Genomic DNA, 17,289 nt, shown 5'->3' on the forward strand with positions numbered 1-17,289 from the left:
TTGACGTAGAAACTGTACATTGGAGGAGGTTGGGTGGGGGGGGTTGGGTACATTGGGATATTGACAACCATACTGGGTAATTTACATTGGAGGTGGTTGGGGGGGGGGGGGGGGGGGGGGCGGGGGGCACACTGTATAAACAAGTAACACTGTACATTGAGGGGGGGGGGGAGGAGACACTGTACAAACAAACACAATTGTACATTGAACTATTGACAAAACCATACTAGGTAAATGACTGTACATTGGAGGGGGTTGGGTTAGGATATTTACAGGGGCCAGTGTTGAATTGCAGTCTCCCGTAGGTGTCCCTTGAGAGAGGTTTTGAAAGTGGGTAGTGATCCACATTCCTTTACAGCTTTGGGTAGGGCGTTCCACATTGATGTGGCATAATTGCGAAACGTGTTTAGTCCCTTATTTGAGCCGAATCTGGGTTTAACATGATTTGTGGAGCTCCCTCTGGTGTTGTGATCGTGGTATTCACTGACCTTTGGGAAGTATTTTGACATGTACATGGGTACCTTGGTCGTGTAGTGTATCTTGTAGACCAGGCCCATTGCAAGTTGTTGTACTCTGTCGTCTACTCTAAGCCATCCTAGGTTGTCAAAGTGGGCAGGGGTGAGGTGGGTTCTAGGAGTAAGGTCAAGCAGTAGTCTGACCAGTTTGTTTTGAGATGTTTGTAATTTTGTTTTTAGCGCCTTTGAGGTGCTTTGGTACCATGAGGTGCAAGCATAGTCGTAGTACCCCTGAATGAGTGCTCCTGCCAGAGTCTTCAGGGTGTTCTTGTTTACCAGAGAGGAGATCCGGTACAAGAATCGAGTTCGTTGGTTGACTTTTTTTATTACATTGGATGCCATTTTGTCACAGGAGAGATTAGCCTCTAGGATGGAACCCAGGTAGGTAATTTCATCTTTCCTTGTGACAATATTGTCACCCACTGTAACTGAGAAGCCGTCGGTCTTGCTGAGTTTGTTATTTGAACCGAAGAGAATGGACTCTGTTTTGCCCATGTGTAATGATAGTTTGTTATCAGCGAGCCATATGCAGATTCTGCCTAGTTCCGAGCTGAGGGTTTTTTCAACCTGTAACTTGTTCTTGTCAGAGACCAGCAGGGCTGAGTCGTCCGCAAACAGGAACAAGTTGCAGTCACAAGCTGACGACATGTCATTTGCATAAATTAGGAACAGTAGCGGTCCTAGTATGCTTCCTTGTGGAACACCACAGCTCACTGTGAGGGGGGGGGATAGAGTACCGTTTACCTCCACCATCTGTTCCCTCCCCTCAAGGTAGGATTGCATCCAGCTCACTGATAGACTATCAAAACCAATTGCTTTTAGCTTGTCAATCAGAATGGAGTGATTGACCGTGTCAAAGGCCTTTTGTAGGTCCAGCATGACCATGCCGCAGTATTTGCCTGCGTCCACCTCTTGTTTGATGTGGTCATTCAAATAGAGAAGGCATGTGTCAGTGGAGTGGGATGTTCTGAAGCCAGATTGGAATTCGTAGATTAGATTTTTTTCCGCTAGGTACTTTAGACCTGTTCGTAGACTATTTTTTCCATGACTTTCGAGATGGAGGTGAGAATAGAAACAGGGCGGTAGTTGCCTGGGTCTAATTTGCTGCCCTTTTTGTGCAGAGGGGTCACCCTCGCAATTTTGAAGTCCTTGGGGACGTGTCCCTGTTTTATGGAGAGGTTTATTATGTGTGTGATGATTGGTGTGATGGCGGCTGCTGAGTCTCTGAGGAATTTGGAGGGGATGTTGTCATGGCCAGTGGCCTTGTTAGGTTGGAGGGCGCTCAGTTTATTGAGTACCTCATCTGTTGTTACCATTTCCAGCTTGAAGTCGTCCTTGCGGACCCCTAGGTTTTTGTAGTAAGCTACTATGTGTTCTACCCCATAAAGCCCTGAGTGGGCGGGTAGTTTGTTTACCAGTGTTGTGGCTATGTTTGTGAAGAAAATGTTTAAGTAATTGGCTACATCCAGCTTGTCTGTGATGAGCGTGTTGTCCGTTTTTATGTTTATGTTTGAGAATCTGGTTTTAAGTTTTTTACTGCATCCTAGTTGATTATTGAGTAATTTCCAAAGTTCACGTGGTTTGTTTTTGTTTTCCTCAGTTTTGTCATTGATGAAATTCTTTTTTGCAGTTTTGATCATGGAGTTTACGTCGTTTCTTAGTCTGTTTCTTTCTAGTTTGAGTTCAGTCACGTGGGCTTGGAGTTCACTGCTCGTGCTTTTAGTAAGCTTTGACTGACTTTTACGAAACTCAGAGCATTTTTTGTCTCTGGTTTTCATAGCGGCCAGTATTTCGGAGTGCATCCACGGCTCAGCGCGATTTTTTACCCTGGTGGTTCTTAGGGGGGCCATGTCGTTTAGTATTGCTGAGAATTTGGTTTTGACATTGTCCACCACTAATGGACACAGCTAGTGAGACAGAGTAGCACATATTTGTGTCTCACAGCAGATGTATCCAGAAGACCAGTGTAGTGTATGCATGATGAGTCTTTCTCTGGTCTGCATCCCCTTATAGTGGCGTGGCATAGCTCAACATATCAAACCAATTGTTCGTTTTGTGATAAAAGCACCAAATTTGGCAGATGTGTTGATAGATATATTGGGAACAAAACTGGATATTGGGGCGTTACAAACTAGCACCCTGGTGGCCGTGGCATTTTTCAAAATGGCCACCAGCGCTTGGTCAATCTTTCCTATCCCATTGGATTTGCATGCAATAACGGGTATAATCTAGATCCCACTAACCCTGATAACCAAATAAAATACTCACTCGCCATTCTAAGGACATTTACAAACATTTTTGTAATTTCATTATATTAATAATATAGAGTGGCATGAATCAGTAAAACAGTTATCGTAGCAGGCTGCTTAACACTAGCACAGCCGACAAGGGGTCAAATGACTCCAGCTCTGTCACTCAATGACTTTTCCTAAAAGTACCCGTTTTATCTGGCACGGTTTCTGAAATTTCAAAATGACTTCAGGAAAATTTTATTAGAACGTTATTCCACATATATGTGGAAAGTCACAGCACTTTGTGAGCGTCTAGCGCAGGGGTGGCCAACCCATGGCTCGCGAGCCGCATGTGGCTCTTTGCCAGTCAATGTGTGGCTCTTCCATCCAAAAATAAATAAATAATAATAATATTTTTATTTATTATTATTATTATAATTTTTTCTTTTTTTTGTCACTTAAACCTGTGGTAAACCTCATATTTTTATATTAATGTTTAATGTTTAATATTATATTTTATATTTTACACTGTTTATTTTTTTCATATTTCTCATAAGCTGTGGGGTCATCTGACCCCTTCCTGCGGGAATCAGTGACATTTTCTCCATGGCTGTTCTAGTGTTAAAGACATAATTTCCATATTATAGCATACTAAAGTGCAAATGCTATTTATTTAAGTACAGTGTATGAGGTATAAGGTATATATTTTTTTCTTTTTTATATATTATTATTATTACATTTTTTTTTTACCACATGGTGGTGCTGGCGATGAAGAGAACTCTGTGAATCAGAGTGTGGACAAAATGTCCTGGGCTGCATACCATGCAAGTCAACAGCTTGCTGGAAGAAAAGTAATCTGCCCAAGTGCCCTACTACCCCTGTTCCACGAGAGTGCCCACACAGCGGCGATGATCAAACACTCCATGGATGTAGTCAGAAATGCAGTTCAACATCTGAATTCTGGGCAGACACCCGTAGTAACATTTGATCAACCCCTGTATGCTATTGCCAAGCAGATCCAGTGGAAGTGGCCAGAGATGTATGGGGAAGACAAATTTGTTGTGATGTTTGGCGGCCTGCATATAGAGATGGCAGCTCTGAAGACCCTGGGTGATTGGTTGAAAGGCAGTGGCTGGGTTGAAGCACTGGTACAAGCAGAGATCACAACAGCAGGCACTGCTGACTCCTTGCGTGCAGCACATGTTGCTCACACCTGACGTGCCCACCAAGTCACAGTGGCTGCACTATATGTCCTGCAGTATCGGGCCTACAATAACCGTGATACAGATACAGAAGATGCGCCTTTGGGGTTTGATGAATGGTGCTCAAGGAGGGAGGCGAGCTGCGCTCAATTCCAGTACTGGGCAACAGTCATGGCATTGGAGCTGTGTTTACTGGTCTATGTGAGATCCCTGCGGCAGTCCTTCAGCATGTACCTCGATGCTCTGACAGAACTCGTCCCCTGGTTCTTTGCTCTGGACCAGGGAGGGGCAACTGGCGGCCCGCGGGCCGCATGCAGCCCTCACCGACGTTCCATGCGGCCCCAGGCCAAAAAATAAATAAATTATATATTTTTTTTCTTTTTTGTATTCGACTAAGAAGAGTTGGCAGTCGACTATGGCTCCTTTCGATCGATTAGTCGACTATTTGACTAATAGGGGTCAGCTGTTGAAAGTGCTGCAGCAATATGGGGGTTTTGATAAACTGTCGGCTGTTGTTACCGATGGAGCACCGGCAATGAAAGGAAAACACACAGGATTCGCCGGGCTTCTAAGGCAGAGTGGCGTTGAGTGTCCAATGCTGCACTGCATTATACATCAGGTAAGTTCGCTAACATAATTTCCATCTATTGTGGGTCACTAATAATGACCAATGCGAGTCGAGTGTAGTCAAATTATATGCGAGAGTCGTTAAATTGTTTTTTTTTTTTTTTTTTTTTATCTGATATAGGAGGCTCTCTGTGCCAAGAAGCTTGACTACAGCCATGTTATGGATTTGGTTACCAAGGTTACCAATCTAATTTGTGGAGGCAACAGGTCACTAAACCATAGAAAGTTTGTCTCCTTTTTGGAAGAGATGGACACTGATTATGGCGACTTGCAGCTACACACAGAAATCCGATGGCTGAGCCGTGGGAAGTGCTTGGAGAGGTTTTTTGCGCTGCGTAAAGAAATCCCCACATTCTTGGATGAGCAACTGACGAGCGACACAAGCGCATACTGCACTAAACTCAGAGATACAGCGTTTCTCTGTGACATGGCCTTCCTCACGGATATCACTTCGCACCTTAAACTGCAGCTTGAACTGTGCGAGCTACAGTCAGATCCTTTTTTTCAAGCAAAGAGAAATGAGAGGGGAATTTCGTTTTGGAAACTGCTACCTGAGCCCCGCTTCCCACTCCTCAGGGACTTTGCCCTCTCTATGGCCAGTATGTTTGGGAGCACATACATATGTGAGAGAAATTTCTCAAACATGAAGCACATCAAGTCAAAGGAGAGAAACAGGCTGTCAGATGAAACATTATTTCATCTGATGCAGATCGCATGCACAAACATTGAAGTTGACATTCCTGCTATTGTGCGCCAACAAGAGAGACAACAAGTGTCTCATTAAAGACAGGGGGGGGGAGGAGATGATGAAGAGGTGTAGAGGGGGGGAAGGAGATGATGAAGAGGTGTAGAGAGGGGATTATTATTATTATTATTATTATTATTATTATTATTATTATTATTATTATTATTATTATTATTATTATTATTATTATTATTATTATTATTATTATTATTATTATTATTATTATTATTATTATTATTATTATTATTATTATTATTATTATAACCATTATTGACCCACTGTGGGGCGAGGGTGAATGTCATGCCAGTTTGATAAAGGGTCAATAGGAGGCATGTAGTATTGCACTTTACTTTACTTGCACTTTACTTGTTTACTTTTGTAGTGTTCAGATAACACTATAACACAAACAAGCATTCCTGCTGCATTTCACTACAACAGTAAATCAAAAGTGCAATAATAAATTATTTTGTTAAATGTATAAACTTTTATCCTGCTACTAAACAAAACATTCCTGGGTGCTTCATATCCATAACATGCATTTCAGTGTTATAATGTTTTGTTTAGTAGCGGGATAAAAGTTTATACATTTAACAAAATCATTTATTATTGCACTTTTGATTTACTGTTGTAGTTAAATGCAGCAGGAATGCTGCTTTGTGTTTGTTGAGCAGTGGGCTTTAAGTTCATACATTTATTTTATTAGAAGGCTTAATTATAATTGATCATTTTTGTATATATTTGGGGTTACACAGCAATACTTTTAAATTCAGCTGTTTATAAATTCATAAAGTTGAAATTGCATTACTAAATGCATTTGAAATGGAATAAAAACAAAGTTACAACAAATTATAATTGTTTATATACCTTATTTATCACATCTGTGACTATTATGGGCTATTTGAGTGATGGGGTACTACTGGCGGGACTGCCGATAAACAATGCGGCCCCCCAGATTGATTGTGGACATTTTGTGGCCCTCACCATATACAAAGTTGCCCACCCCTGCTCTGGACCATACAAACTATGCCTGCTGGATCGGTTCATCTTCGTGACATGACTGAACTACCAACAAGACACCCAGATGTTGCCAGAGAATTGAATGTAGGCAATTTCACCATTCAGAAGACCAATCAGGTCTTCTCGCCAATCCCCATTGATCAAGCACATGAGCAAAATAATGCTTGTATCAAGAGTGATGGAGGGGCGGTAGGTCTTCCAGACAACCCTAGTGCCCTCCGACGGTGGATGGTAGCTGGCCCTGAGGTTGCAGTGCTGATTGAGGACTTTGAAGATGCTCACCAGCTCATGGGAAGACAAGATGGGGTGCTCCACCATGATCAGACAGCAAGTGTGCAGAAAGCATTTAGAAAAGATGTATGCTCGCTTGTATTAACAATTGTGTGTATTGAGCCGTACTGTATTGTACCCATTCTGCAATCTGTTAATAACATTTTCAATCAATGTGGTATAAGTATATGGTATCATGTTATTCAGTTTGCAGATTAAATTCGCAGTTTTTACCCATAACCTTATTCTCGATTTTCCTTGAATTTCAAAACACAGATCTCATTTAATAATGCAAAACGTCAAATGTCAGACATATTGAATAAGTGGAACCATGTGAACCCAGCTGCCATGGTAAACTATTATGGTTAAATAATGAACAGACATGTCTTAGAATGATCACGTGACACCAGGCGAGAAGGGGGGTTATGCAGCTTTTGACAACGCCCAGCCTGACGCGCTCTCTCAGGCAGAGGTTAGACTAGTGTATTCCTGGCGTTTTTTTATACGTTTTTGACGACGTATGATGTCCTATCTACACAGAAACGCGTATTTTGGCGTTTTTTTGTGGATACGGCTGAAACGCAAAATTGTGTTTGCGTTTGGAGATACGCAAAAAAACGAGTCGACAAACAGCGTGTAGTCAGCACGCTAGCCGTTGTTGCGAAAACGCCCATGCGCAGTAGATACCATCTGCGTGCCCTTCCGGTGACAGCAGAGTGTGTGTGTGTGTGTGTTTGGGAGAGCTCCGTGTCCCAAATAGCTTCAGCTACCATGTGTTGTCAAGTTATTGTTATAAGGACCCCAGTCCAAGCTACAACAGTCTGCATTCCCTTAACAATTGTTTGTATTGAGCCGTATTGTATTGTACCCATATGCAATATGTTAAATAAAGTTTACATCCATTCATTCTGCTAGCATTACCGATGGCATGAGCAGCTGGCTAACGTGAGCTATCAGGATTCAGTGTTAGCTCAGAGTTCCTCTTTCAACTTAAGAAGCATTAAACAAAATGGCCCAGTCATCTATTCACCTTTGTTTAATACACACAGCGTTGTCTCTAATGTTATCTAACTACTGATAGCTCGCGATATCATCAGTTTTGATGCTGGCTAAGTAGCGTGAGCTAACGGTAGCTTCTAGCCACAATACTCCATTGACGTTAGCATGCAGCTAACAATGCTACAATGCATCCGATCGTTTTTTAGCCTAAACTATCCGCTCTTGGTGGTCACTTGTGTTGATGTTAGTTTTGTTTCATCAACAAATGACAGGCAGAACACACAGTGAATGTATCCGTTTTGTTTATTGCACTTTTATTAGGCTTTGCTGAAAAAAGAATTGCTGCATTGAGCAAGATGGTGGCGCGGCATAGGCGCCTGCCTTATTTACATTTTCTTTGCTGGAGCTTCCAGGAAGTGTATTGGCACATTCGTTCTGATTGGTTGAAATTGCCTTCATGTTTGCCACCTACTGCCACCTACTGCTTTGGCAGTGTACTACATCAGTGTGCTCTGGTGACAAAACGAAAAAAAAACGAAAGTGTGACTCGAGGCGCATGACGTCGCGGCGATACGCGGCGATGCGTATAAGAAAACAATACGAAGATGATACGAAAGGTGTAACCTCAGCCTCAGTCTTCCTTTACGTCCTCAGAGAGTATTTATATTCAGAGGGCTTTGCATTTGCTCGTCATCATTACTTCTTTTCATTTGGTTTAACTTTAGACTTCATATCAGAAGAAAATGTCTGGTCGCGGAAAGGGAGGAAAGGGACTGGGAAAAGGAGGCGCCAAGCGTCACCGCAAAGTGCTCCGTGATAACATCCAGGGAATCACCAAACCCGCCATCCGCCGTCTGGCTCGCCGTGGTGGAGTGAAGCGTATCTCCGGTCTGATCTACGAGGAGACCCGCGGTGTGTTGAAGGTCTTCCTGGAGAACGTGATCCGTGATGGGTCCGTGTACGTTTTGATAGTTCGTTTTTCGTTTCAAAAGGAAAATGAAAAAACGTTTGAAATCAAAATCGAAAAAACGCGGAAAAACTGAAATACGGACCTGTTTTTCAGAATCAAATGAAAAAAATTTGTCAATAATGGGCCGTGTACGTTTTGATAGTTCGCTTTTCGTTTTTGATGTGAAGAATGGAGAACGGAACCACGTGACAAGTCCATTTTTCAATGTAAAAGCCATGCACGATCTAACGTTTTTTTTCAAATCTAAGTGTTGTAGTATACTAATAGGATACCATTGATGATGTATGCAGTGATTTTGGTGACACTATACACTGTATGACGTGAAGTTATTGAATCTTTTTGCAGTGTCTCTTTTCGGTGTTGCACTTTTTAGACAGTCCCTGGCTGCGCACTTGCCTCGTCAAGGCCGACTGCACATATAGATCATTATTATTATTAAATGTACAGCTCCGAGGCCGGCTTGCCTCGTTTAGGTGAAAATAAGGTTGTAGCTCATTGTCTACCTTACTACGATAGGAAAGAGGTGTCCTTTGTGTTTTAAAAACGTTACCTAAATCTCCCGATTCCGATACAATAAAGCGAGTCTTCATCACAAATCATATTCTCAAAATAATCTGATCGGCAGATATTATTGCTGGCGGACCTATTTCGGCCTGCGGGCCGCCTATTGCTGACCACTGAACTAGGATATCTGTATAACGTGCGTTTAGACAACACTGCTTGGGACAGACCACACAGGCTATTTCCATATTATTAGGCTATTACTTCACATAAAATATCATGTCTAAATGAAATGCACAAAACAAAAAATGTATGTATCATAACGTTACCCTGGTATAGATCTGTATGCATGTATTTATGTATTTATTCATAACGTTATACATATTCATTAACGTTAGATCGTGCATGGCTTTTACATTGAAAAATGTACTTGTCACATGGTTCCGTTCTCCATTCTTCACATCAAAAACGAAAAACAAACTATCAAAACGTACACTGCCCATTATTGACTCCTTTTTTTCATTTGATTCTGATACCAAAATACGAAAAACAGGTCCGTATTTCAGTTTTTCCTTTTGAAACGAAAAACGAACTATCAAAACGTACACAGACCGTGATGCCGTCACCTACACCGAGCACGCCAAGAGGAAGACCGTGACTGCCATGGATGTGGTCTATGCTCTGAAGAGACAGGGACGCACTCTGTACGGCTTCGGCGACTAGACTTCTATTCAACCAACTATCCTAACACCCAAAGGCTCTTTTCAGAGCCACACACGTTACTAGACTTGAGTCAATTCCATGTTGCGTCTCGGAATAAGATTTACCCTTAGCTCCCAGACATGTACGCCTTGTAGTCGCTTTGGACAATGCATAATTCTATACATGTAGTATATAAATGATTTATATCATACTATTCATAATGCTATGACACTACATAACATCTCATTAGCACTATTACTCTGTAGTCATGTATGTTATACCCTGTTTAATCACTTGTGCATTGTATAACTAGGGGTGGGAATCACCAGTTTCCTCACGATACGATACGATATCGATTCTTTGGACAACGATACGATATTATCCGATATCACACAGTCTGCCGCGATACGATACGATTAGATTCAGGTGCCTGCCATCGATATGAGACGATATTATATGCCCATTTAACACAATCAGTAACATTTAAATCAACAAAAAAAAAGGCAATGGAAATATCATTTGACATTTTTATTTTTGAGCTCTTCCAGACATTTAAATGAAAAACAATCTATTGTTTTTAATACAAATAGATCTCCTGTTCACTGTTTTTGGTTCGTTTTTATTTTTTTCTCTATATTAATATCCTATTCACTGTCACAGAGCTGTATTTTGGCTGGAAAAGCCGGCCAGATCCTGTTAGTGGGGCTATCCCGAGAATGCACCCTCCTTCCCAGTCCCCACTTCTCTCTGCCTATGGCTCTGGGTTAGCTTGTTAGCTTAGGCTAACGTAACGTTATCTTCGATCTTTAACGCGACGTGGGCATAATGGAGTGGCGAGGATTGCAAAGCAGGTTAGATGCATTGGACCCGTTGCGGAATAAAACAGCAGGGACATGTTTTGGGTCACAGAATAGGCACACTAGTCTTGCTCGGCTCTGGGTTAGCTTGTTAGCTTACGCTAGCGTAACGTTATCTTCGATCTTTAACGCAACGTAGGAATAATGGAGTGGCGAGGATTGCAAAGCAGGTTAGATGCATTGGACTCGTTGCGGAATAAAACAGCAGGGACATGTTTTGGGTCACAGAATAGGCACACTAGTCTTGCTCGGCTCTGGGTTAGCTTGTTAGCTTACGCTAGCGTAACGTTATCTTCGATCTTTAACGCGACGTAGGAATAATGGAGTGGCGAGGATTGCAAAGCAGGTTAGATGCATTGGACCCGTTGCGGAATAAAACAGCAGGGACATGTTTTGGGTCACAGAATAGGCACACTAGTCTTGCTCTAGTGACGCTCTGTGTGCTGTTGATGTTAAACGTCGTCGGATTTTCAAAATAAGAGTATCGCAATATGAATCGATCTTTTTACGTTGAATCGATCCTATTTGATTATTGATAATAGATCGATATATCGATCTGGATCGATGTATCGTCCCACCCCTATGTATAACGCTATTGTACTTTACTCTTCTCACTCTTGTTGGATGCCAAACATTTTCGTTGTGCTGTATAATGACTACATTTTAATCACATCTAAACAGCATTAAGTTAGTCAAATACCCTCATTGATACTAATAGACCAGGGACCACCTTTCATATGATGTTGTCAGGAACCCATATCCGAGAATAGATGTATTAGATATGATTTAGTCCACAATTCCATACCGGTCTGGTGTGAAGATATACCAGAGGCGATTGAATCCAGAATATCATTATAACATAATACACTATTTCATAGCGATAACTTCTAGTTGAGAAGTGGTTCATGGTCATAGAATTAGAATGGATAGAACGTCCTTCTGTTTTGAACTTAATCTCGGAAATTAACACGATTTAATTAATTAACAAGGTATAGGATAAAGGTATATGTGATGAAGTCGAGGTCACTATTCAGATCCTAATAATGAACCTGCATAATTTGTGTTCGTCACATCACCATTTGTTATGATTATCCAGGTGATAAAAACCTGCTTCGGAGTTGAATCCAATAGTATCCAGCTGCAGACCTTCAGACCAGCGCTTACAAGCCCCGCACATACAAGCACCGCACATAGCAACCCCTCGCTTCCATTGGCTGATTTTGGTGACGTGATTTTGGGTCACGTTGCACGTTGCACTGCGGGATTGATTGATTGATTGATTGAAAACTTTATGGTGACGTGATTTTGGGTCACGTTGCACGTTGCACTGCGGGATTGATTGATTGATTGATTGAAAACTTTATTAACAGATTGCCGTATGATTTGGGTCACGTTGCACTGCGGGATTGATTGATTGATTGATTCATTGATTGATTGATTGATTGATTGAAAACTTTATTAACAGATTGATTGATTGATTGAAAACTTTATTAACAGATTGCCGAATGGGTACACGTGACCACAGGCCCTGATTGATTGATTGAAAACTTTATTAACAGATTGTAGAATGGGTACACGTGACCTGACCGATTGATTGATTGATTGATTGATTGATTGATTGATTGAAAACTTTATTAACAGATTGCAGAATGGGTACAGTGACCGATTGATTGATTGATTGATTGATTGATTGATTTATTGATTTATTGATTTATTGATTGATTGATTGAAAACTTTATTAACAGATTGCAGAATGCAGTACAGCTCAATACACACAATTGTTAAGGGGATGCAGACCATGCAGTACTGTTACATTTGTGACATACAGTAAATATATACAAGGGGGAGGGAACTGTACATTTATGATGAATTGAAAATGGGGGACCCTGATGTAAACAAGACGGAAGTCTTTCTCTGGTCTGCATCCCCTTAACAATTGTGTGTATTGAGCTGTACTGCAGATATATTTCAATTGCCTTACTTATTTACATAAGTATTATAGGCCTACAGCAGTATTGTACAGACAGTCTGTGTGAAGTCTGTGTGGTTATCCAGCTGCACAAAGGCAGAGCAAGAGGCTCTACAGAGGGTGGTGAAGGCGGCAGGCAGGATTGTCGGGACTCCTCTATCAAACATCACCTCCGTCTTCACCTCCCGCTGCCTCCACCGCTCCAAGTGTATCATCAAGGACCAGTCTCACCCAGCACATCACCTCTTTCAGCTCCTTCCCTCAGGGAGGAGATACCGGTCCATACATGCCAAGAGTTAAAGATTTAAGAACAGCTTTTTCCCCCAAGCAGTCAGACTGTTAAACGCTCATTGACTGTCCCCTCACGTGCACCATGCACTTACCTGGACTTGATAATCACTGTTACCACTCATCATGCACTTTATTTAAAATATTCTGTTATGTACAGTGTTATATGTGTTTCATGTATGTATATATTGTACTACGGTCTGTGGGAGCTCCCCTGAAATTTCACTCACGGTCATATAAGAGTTTTAATGTAGAAGGTTTTATTAATGAAATGTTGGGTATAAACTGGGAGGAGGTATGTTGTGAGGATGACCCAGAGGTTGCAGAGCCTGGAGTAACCTTTCAATATCACTAACCTCAACCTGTTGAAAATCAAATGTACACCCTTTATCTTTCATTATGATATTCTTAATTATGTCATTTGATTTTGTATTGTTTGAGATGTGCATTCCCTGCCTGAGCTGAGATATCTTACTTGCATAAAAATCATTAAAATGGTTGGCAATATCACATGGTTTGGTTAGGACAATTCCATATGACTCAACAAAAGGTGTACAGACATTGGATTTTCTACCCATAATTTGATTTAAAACATTCCATATATTTTTACCATCATTTCTCACATCATATAACCATGGTTTAAAATATTCCCTTTTTCTCACCTTATTTAACTTTGTGACTTGATTACGTAAGGAACGGTACTTTTGTCTGTCATCTGCAGAACTGGAACACACTGATGCTTTTTTGGCTACAGTATGTCTCTCTCATTCATTAAAATTCATTAAAAGCTACTATCTATCCATGGGGCTGATTTGTTTCTGACATAAATAAGTCCAGTGCAACCTCTGGGTCATCCTCACAACATACCTCCTCCCAGTTTATACCCAACATTTCATTAATAAAACCTTCTACATTAAAACTCTTATATGACCGTGAGTGAAATTTCAGGGGAGCTCCCACAGACCGTAGTACAATATATACATACATGAAACACATATAACACTGTACATAACAGAATATTTTAAATAAAGTGCATGATGAGTGGTAACAGTGATTATCAAGTCCAGGTAAGTGCATGGTGCACGTGAGGGGACAGTCAATGAGCGTTTAACAGTCTGACTGCTTGGGGGAAAAAGCTGTTCTTAAATCTTTAACTCTTGGCATGTATGGACCGGTATCTCCTCCCTGAGGGAAGGAGCTGAAAGAGGTGATGTGCTGGGTGAGACTGGTCCTTGATGATACACTTGGAGCGGTGGAGGCAGCGGGAGGTGAAGACGGAGGTGATGTTTGATAGAGGAGTCCCGACAATCCTGCCTGCCGCCTTCACCACCCTCTGTAGAGCCTCTTGCTCTGCCTTTGTGCAGCTGGATAACCACACAGACTTCACACAGACTGTCTGTACAATACTGCTGTAGGCCTATAATACTTATGTAAATAAGTAAGGCAATTGAAATATATCTGCAGTACAGCTCAATACACACAATTGTTAAGGGGATGCAGACCAGAGAAAGACTTCCATCTTGTTTACATCAGGGTCCCCCATTTTCAATTCATCATAAATGTACAGTTCCCTCCCCCTTGTATATATTTACTGTATGTCACAAATGTAACAGTACTGCATGGTCTGCATCCCCTTAACAATTGTGTGTATTGAGCTGTACTGCATTCTGCAATCTGTTAATAAAGTTTTCAATCAATCAATCAATAAATCAATAAATCAATCAATCAATCAATCAATCAATCAATCGGTCACTGTACCCATTCTGCAATCTGTTAATAAAGTTTTCAATCAATCAATCAATCAATCAATCAATCAATCAATCAATCGGTCAGGTCACGTGTACCCATTCTACAATCTGTTAATAAAGTTTTCAATCAATCAATCAGGGCCTGTGGTCACGTGTACCCATTCGGCAATCTGTTAATAAAGTTTTCAATCAATCAATCAATCTGTTAATAAAGTTTTCAATCAATCAATCAATCAATCAATGAATCAATCAATCAATCAATCAATCAATCAATCAATCAATCAATCCCGCAGTGCAACGTGACCCAAATCATACGGCAATCTGTTAATAAAGTTTTCAATCAATCAATCAATCAATCCCGCAGTGCAACGTGCAACGTGACCCAAAATCACGTGACCAAAATCAGCCAATGGAAGCGAGGGGTTGCTATGTGCAGGCTTGTAAGCGCTGGTCTGAACGGCTGCAGCTGGATACTATTGGAGAGTGTAGCCGAGGCAGGGGGCTGGTCTTAACACTGCATGAGAGCCATGTAGACTCAACCAGCTCGGTCCTCTGCACTGTCAAAATGCTCTGTCGCTTGTGTTTTCTCTTCGCATAGAATAGTTAAAATACACAACTATGAATATTGCAGAAATCTAACGTCAAATGTCCCAGCTAGTAGACACATGTCCCGTCAGAATCAAACTATTTGGAGAAACATGGTTAATTTTTGGACGCTCCAAAACAATACTGTGGACAGTTGTCGTGCCTAATTCGGACCCGCCGCCAAGTTATGACCTACCCCCCTCTGGTGAACGCGCATAGACCTCGCGTGGACGTGCATACACCTCGTGAACGCGCATACACTCTATCAGCCTATCAGCGCAGTTTAACAGCCTGCGCAGCGATCGTGGACGCGCATACACCTCGTGAACGCGCATACACTCTTTCAGCATATCAGCGCAGTTTATTAGCAGCCTGCGCAGCGATCAGGTTGCCAGCCTGCGCGGTCTATTTACAGATTTCATTCACGGTTTTTGTGATACTAAATCCAGTGGAATGATTAGATTTGTCCCGATCCATAGATATGCAACATGGCTATAATAAGGTCATTTATATAGCCTGATATTCTATATTCTCTAATATAATGTGAACATGCAAATGTTTCAATAGCCATGTGTAAGCATACATGTGTGCGAATACACATTCCTTGTTGTTAAGGGGATGCAGACCATGGACGTTTGTCTTGTTTACATCAGGATCCCCCATTTTCAATTCATAGTGACATTTATGACATGAGTATGACATACACAACATACATGACATCATGACATTTATGGCATAGGGACATACATGACATACAGGTATATAGTAGTGTGTGTGTGTGTGTGTGTGTGTGTGTGTGTGTGTGTGTGTGTGTGTGTGTGTGTGTGTGTGTGTGTGTGTGTGGATAAGAGGGACAAAGAGGTATGATGGCATTGATTGATTGATTGATTGATTGAAAACTTTATTAACAGATTGCAGAATGGGTACAATACAGTACAGCTCAATACACACAATTGTTAAGGGGATGCAGACCAGAGAAAGACTTTCGTCTTGTTTACATCAGGGTCCCCCATTTTCAATTCATCAGGACATATATGACATACATGACATACAGATAGTCAGTACTGCTACATCTATACATTTATGACATACCAGATTTGCAAATACAGTACTGTTTGTGATACAGAAGGAGTCAAGAAAAGGGAGTATATCCATTTGACGTAGAAACTGTACATTGATGTGCAATAAGGTGTCTTGTCTGAAGTATGTATTCTGCGGTTTCACCACCCCTGAGTCCTCTGTTTCTAGCTGAGTGTTGTAAAAAGCATTTGCTGAAATTCATAACGGTGCCCTAGTTGGGGGGGCGGGGCATTTCTTGGCAAGGCTTGCCGAGAATAGACCCCCTCCCTTATCTTGGGAGAAAATTTTTTCACAGACACCAGAATGAGTGTGCTGACACTTGTAGGCCTCTGTATGACCGCAGAATACATACTTCAGACAAGACACCTTATTGCACATCAATGTACAGTTTCTACGTCAAATGTATATACTCCCTTTTCTTGACTCCTTCTGTATCACAAACAGTACTGTATTTGCAAATCTGGTATGTCATAAATGTATAGATGTAGCAGTACTGACTATCTGTATGTCATGTATGTCATATATGTCCTGATGAATTGAAAATGGGGGACCCTGATGTAAACAAGACGAAAGTCTTTCTCTGGTCTGCATCCCCTTAACAATTGTGTGTATTGAGCTGTACTGTATTGTACCCATTCTGCAATCTGTTAATAAAGTTTTCAATCAATCAATCAATGCCATCATACCTCTTTGTCCCTCTTATCCACACACACACACACACACACACACACACACACACTACTATATACCTGTATGTCATGTATGTCCCTATGCCATAAATGTCATGATGTCATGTATGTTGTGTATGTCATACTCATGTCATAAATGTCACTATGAATTGAAAATGGGGGATCCTGATGTAAACAAGACAAACGTCCATGGTCTGCATCCCCTTAACAACAAGGAATGTGTATTCGCACACATGTATGCTTACACATGGCTATTGAAACATTTGCATGTTCACATTATATTAGAGAATATAG

The 17,289-nt window shown here is 41.3% G+C and overlaps 2 protein-coding genes across 2 annotated transcripts in view; one reads left to right on the forward strand and one right to left on the reverse strand.

Moving 5' to 3' along the window:
* The window catches only part of LOC311241011 (histone H3.2), a gene marked incomplete at its 3' end in the record, with an annotated part of 340,183 nt that overhangs the window by 6,358 nt on the left and 316,536 nt on the right, over positions 1-17,289 (reverse strand). The gene's annotated exons all lie outside the window — the stretch shown is intronic.
* Positions 8,350-9,800, forward strand: LOC311240624 (histone H4-like; the record flags this gene model as incomplete). The annotated part of the gene is made up of 2 exons (XM_084329196.1): positions 8,350-8,551; positions 9,688-9,800. 2 exons carry the CDS (start codon positions 8,350-8,352, stop codon positions 9,798-9,800), a joined length of 315 nt encoding a protein of 104 aa, XP_084185322.1.

This window comes from Notolepis coatsorum, assembly GCF_963971535.1.
Source record: "Notolepis coatsorum genome assembly, chromosome: 14".
Lineage (NCBI taxonomy): Eukaryota > Metazoa > Chordata > Actinopteri > Aulopiformes > Paralepididae > Notolepis > Notolepis coatsorum.